The sequence below is a fragment of the Mandrillus leucophaeus genome, unplaced genomic scaffold (assembly GCF_000951045.1).
Source record: "Mandrillus leucophaeus isolate KB7577 unplaced genomic scaffold, Mleu.le_1.0 Scaffold108, whole genome shotgun sequence".
Taxonomy (NCBI): Eukaryota; Metazoa; Chordata; class Mammalia; order Primates; family Cercopithecidae; genus Mandrillus; species Mandrillus leucophaeus.
In genome coordinates, this window is record NW_012098987.1 from 4587488 (window position 1) to 4592548 (window position 5061).

At 45.1% G+C, this 5061-nt stretch overlaps 1 protein-coding gene across 1 annotated transcript in view; it reads right to left on the minus strand.

The window, feature by feature from the left end:
- Positions 1 to 5061, minus strand: part of PRTG (protogenin) — a 154934-nt gene that overhangs the window by 132388 nt on the left and 17485 nt on the right. The window contains exon 2 of the mRNA XM_011986725.1: positions 2180 to 2281. Within this exon, the coding sequence (XP_011842115.1) occupies positions 2180 to 2281 (102 nt within the window). The remainder of the gene's footprint in view (positions 1 to 2179; positions 2282 to 5061) is intronic.

Sequence of the window (5061 nt, forward strand, 5' to 3'; positions counted from 1 at the left end):
GGGACAGAGCCACAAAGGCCGAGCCTCCCGGCCCAGCCAGCCTCCGGTGCCCCTCTCCCGCGGCTAGTTGAGGATTGGGGAAGGGGGAGGCGGCCGGGGAGGGCTGGTGTTGAGAGACAGGGAAAGGCCGGAGGCTTCTCCCCTGATGGCCCCCGCCCACCCCCTCCTTCCCTCACACGCAGAGGCCCTGTGCAGGGAAATCTCACTCTATCCCACTTCAGAGATTTGTCAGCTCCACTGGAGGCATCTCTGGATGATAAGCCCCCGGAGATGCCCCCGTGCATTTGGGCACGGCTCTTCTTCTCCCTGCCCCCATTAGTTGCAGCGCGGGCTTAAAAATATCTCCGAAGAGTGCTCTCAAATGAACAATCGCCTTTAGGGGAGAGGGTTTATTATCTCTTCTTCAAGTTAGTCAAGTTCTTTAATTTGTGAGAGCTGTGCACACAAAAGGCTCTGTCCTGAGAGCAGAGGCGAGATCAAGGGATTTCTAGATTCTGTGGGCTTGCTATGGGAGAGGAGGCTTTGATAGATTACTTGTTTATAAATTAAACTAAGGCACAAATGTGAATTTGTTCACATCTAAATTTAATTAAGGATTACAGGAGTTGAAACGTACATTTAAAGAATGTAATCAGATTGCTAAACGTGTGGATCATAGCGTTTACATGTGGATTAACATTTGCTAATCCAAAACTAAATCTGTGGCACATGATGAGGGCACAGGCTAAAAGCTAGCCTTCATGAAAGCTGCTGACGGAAATCTACCTTTGGTCACCAAGACATCGACACACTAACTGCCTTTAGCACGTTCAGGAAATCCTCCTAGGCCGGTGCGGTGGCTCATATTTGTAATCCCAGCACTTTGGGAGGCCGAGGCGAGCGGATCACTTGAGGTCAGGAGTTCGAGACCAGCATGGGCAAGATAGGGAGACCCTCCCCCCGTCTCTACCCACCACTGACCCCCATACCCCCAAAACTTAGCCGCTCCAGTAGTCCCAGCTACCTGGGAGGCTGGGGTGGGAGGATCGCTTGAGACCAGAAGTAGAGGCTGGGGTGAGCCATGATCAGGCCGCTGCACTCCAGCGTGTTTCCAATAAATAAATAAATAAACCCTCCTGATGAAGAAGTAGTTAAAAAAAAATAGAATATTAGGATAACACTACCTTCCCCCCTTAAGCTCATTATACTAAGAACAGCCTATTTAGCAATTTCAACTTACTGCATTTAAAACAATGATATCCTTGGTATGCTGACATTGAGACCTGTCCAAAGCTTAATATATTTTCAGGGACAGTGCAGATGTGATTTTACCTGTAATCTTACAGTACTTTTGTGGCACATAACTTGTACATATTTTATCGTGAGCCAGTAAGCATCTTGAGGTCACAAATCATACGTAATCCACTTTTGTGTTATTCACAATGTGAAGGACATTGCCTTACGATTATTAAGAATTGAATAGATCTTCGTTGACTGAGGGAATAATGAATTACTGTGCCAAAATGCCATTAAATAGATGGAGAGCAATTGGGAGACAGGTCTCTGGGAGAGGATTACAAAGTCCTGTACTTGGGGTTGTCTTTGTCTAGTCTGCATTTATTATCATCAGCTTAAGGACATGTTTATCTGATTTTGCGTTTAACACAATGTGTAATTAAGATGTTACGTGGGCTGGGCGTGGTGGCTCATGCCTGTAATCCCAGCACTTTGGGAGGCCAAGGCAGGTGGATCACCTGAGGTCAGGAGTTTGAGACCAGCCTGGCCAGCATGGTCAAACCTCGTCTCTACTAAAAATACAAAAATTAGCCAGGTGTGGTGGTAAATGGCTGTAGTCCCAGCTACTCAGGAGGCTGAGGCAGGAGAATCACTTGAACCCAGGAGACGGAGGTTGCAGTGAGTCGAGATCGTGTCACTGCACTCCAGCCTGGGCAACAGAGCAAGACTCTATCTCAAAAAAAAAAAAAAGATAGGTTACATGATAGAATAAGAGTTTTCTCTACTCCTGGTAGTTGTCTAGGAAGTTGGAGACTAAGTAAAGAGGTCCTGAGGGACCCCTCAAGTGAAGATGAGGAGTACAACAGTTTCCAACAGAGAGGAGGAGAGGAGGAAACAGGAGCCAGAAGTAACTCAGGCACCAGAACTGAAGGGGCAGGAAAGGAGACGTGATGAAGGGTGTGCAGCAGAGGGGAGCATAGGATGTTTAGAACTAAGGCCAAGAGCACTGGGCATCTCCATGGACATATGCCAGCAATGGGAAGAGTCTTAGAGGAACAGCTGAGGGCTGGCCACAGTCACTCATTCAACAAAATTATGAGCATAAAATGTGTTTCAGGCATGGATAGATGTTAGAAATACAGCTATAAGAAAATTATGTAAATATTGGCTGGGTGTGGTGGCTCATGCCTGTAATCCTAGCACTTTGGGAGGACGAGGCGGGCAGATTACCTGAGGTTAAGAGTTCAAGATCAGCCTGGCCAACATGGTGAAACCCCCATCTCTACTAAAAATACAAAAAATTAGCCAGGTGCAGTGGCGCATGCCTGTAATCCCAGCTACTGGGGAGCCTGAGGCAGGAGAATTGCTTGAACCCAGGAGGTGGAGGTTGCGGTGAGCCGAGACCGCGTCACTACACTCCAGCCTGGATGACAGAGCAAGACTTAGTCTCAAAAAAAAAAAAAAGAAAAAAAATTATATAGATACTGAATATTATGATGACGCCTGTAATGTTCAGCACAATATAAGAACAGAATTTAAGGAGCAATTTATATTCCTATGGTGGAATGAGATGGGAAAGGAGAGAGCATGCTACCAGAAAATGTGAGGAGTCTCAAATTTTATCTTGCTTGCAAGCCAGTAAGTTAGCCTGCCACTATTTCACGGATGCAGTGTCAGAGATGGAGGACATTATTTTGCTCATAGCAATAGTAATAATCAGAGTATCAGCAATTTTGCATCAATCCCCAGGTCTCCAATCCCACAGCAACACAAAGGGAGCCAGAGGTCACCTGTACACGCAGTGGGTTGTGTTACAGGAAAGGAATCCAAAACTTAGAGAACCCAAATCTTCTATAATGTGCCATAAGCATGCCTGCCTTGCTTTGGAGGGAGACACTATCTTTGTCTTCCAAGGCTGTTCACTATACAAACATTCTTGAAGATATAGTTCACATCAAAATGCATGCAGTGTTTTTCTTGCAAGTTGTGCAGGAGACTCATGGAGAAATATCACCTAACATGTGCTGTGCAGGGGAGCTTGTATCTGTGGTGAATCTGGAGGGTGAGTTGAAGTTTTCTAGTTGGACTGGATTGGCCTTCCAGAGAGAACAATAGGAATAAGGCACTGAAGTATGAAAGATCGAGGCATATTCAGGAAACTACAGGTAGTTCAGTACAGCTAGAGGGCAGGCCACATTGGAGAGAAAAGAGGCATGCCATGCAAAGGAGCTTGAACCTTTTTGTTTTGTTTTTGAGACGGAGTCTCGCTCTGTTGGCCAGGCTGGAGTGCAGTGGTGAGATCTCGGCTCACTGCAAGCTCCGCCTCCCAGGTTCATGCCATTCTCCTGCCTCCTCCCGAGTAGCTGGGACTACAGGCACCCACCACCACACCTGGCTAATTTTTTGTATTTTTAGTAGAGACGGGGTTTCACTATGTTAGCCAGGTGGTCTTGATCTCCTGACCTCGTGATCTGCCTGCCTTGGCCTCCCAAAGTGCTGGGATTACAGGTGTGAACCACTGTGCCTGGCCAGGAGCTTGAACCTTGTCCTGGAGGCCTTGATTTCCCAAAGGCCACCCTTTGGAATAGTTGCCATGTTTCAGCTCTCAGTACCTCTCATCTGAGCCATCGCATTAGAATGGGCTCTCAACAGTCTTCCAACAAACCTTCCAATCTTTTCATATGCCTATCCATTTTTATAGTTACTACCAGGTGAATAGATGCCCTGTTCCAGCTGCTTTAGCAGTTTTATCACTCAATCCTCATAACTAGACAAGTTTGGTAAAACTATTCTCATTTTACAGATGAGCAGAAGCTCAGAGAGGTTAAGTTGCTTAGTCTAGATCACACAGCAGATAGATGACAAAGGCATGATTCTCCCCCAAGTCTACCTGACTCAGAGTTTTTGTCCTTAGAATTCTGAGTATACTGTGAAAAGTAGAAGAGATAGAGGAGTGATAGCTGGAGGCAGACAGATAGAACTACTGACAGACTCTAACAAAGTAATTTTTATTAGCTGAGAGTTGATTCTGTATTTCCTGTGCTCTGAAATGACACTTCTCACTGGTTCTTTCTGTCACACTTCCCATTCTCCTCACAATCTACCCGAGACTACCACCTTTTTCTGTTTTGCATGAACTAGTAAACCACAGACAACTAGTAGATACGGGATGTGAAATATCTCCCTTGCTTTTCATGTAGCATGGAATGTCACTGAGATAAACATAAACTACTCTTTGGTTAATTCAGTTGCATTTATGGATAAGAGTCAGGATTGGGCATGGGGAAACCTGACTATTGGTGCCGTTGGTGAGAAGACCTGCAGGTATTAATTACAACTGAACCAACAATATGTGTGATTGTCAATCTCACTAATGCAAACCTGTACTGTGCTCATTGATGTGTATTGTCCAGGATAAGCAAGGCTTAGTTTGATATACGTCACTTTGGTCATAGTAGGTCTGGCATATTATAGTCATCTCTGAATTCTACATTTTGAGAGGCAAAGACAGCCTAGAATGCAAGCAGAGAACAACTAAGAAGGTAAGATGTTTGGAAACCAAAATACAGAAAGTCTCCAATTTACAATGGTTTGACTAACAATTTTTTTAACATTACAATAGTACAAAGGCAATACACATTCAGTAGAAACTGTACTTTGGATTTTGAATTTTGACCTTTTCCCAGGCTAGTGAAATGTGATGTGATGCTCTCTCATGATGCTGGGCAGCCTTAATGGACCGCAATTCCCAGTCAGCCACGTGATCAGGAGGGTAAACAACCATGAGATAGTCAGCACTTTATTATAAAATAGGCTCTGTGTTAGATGATTTTGCCCATCTGTAGG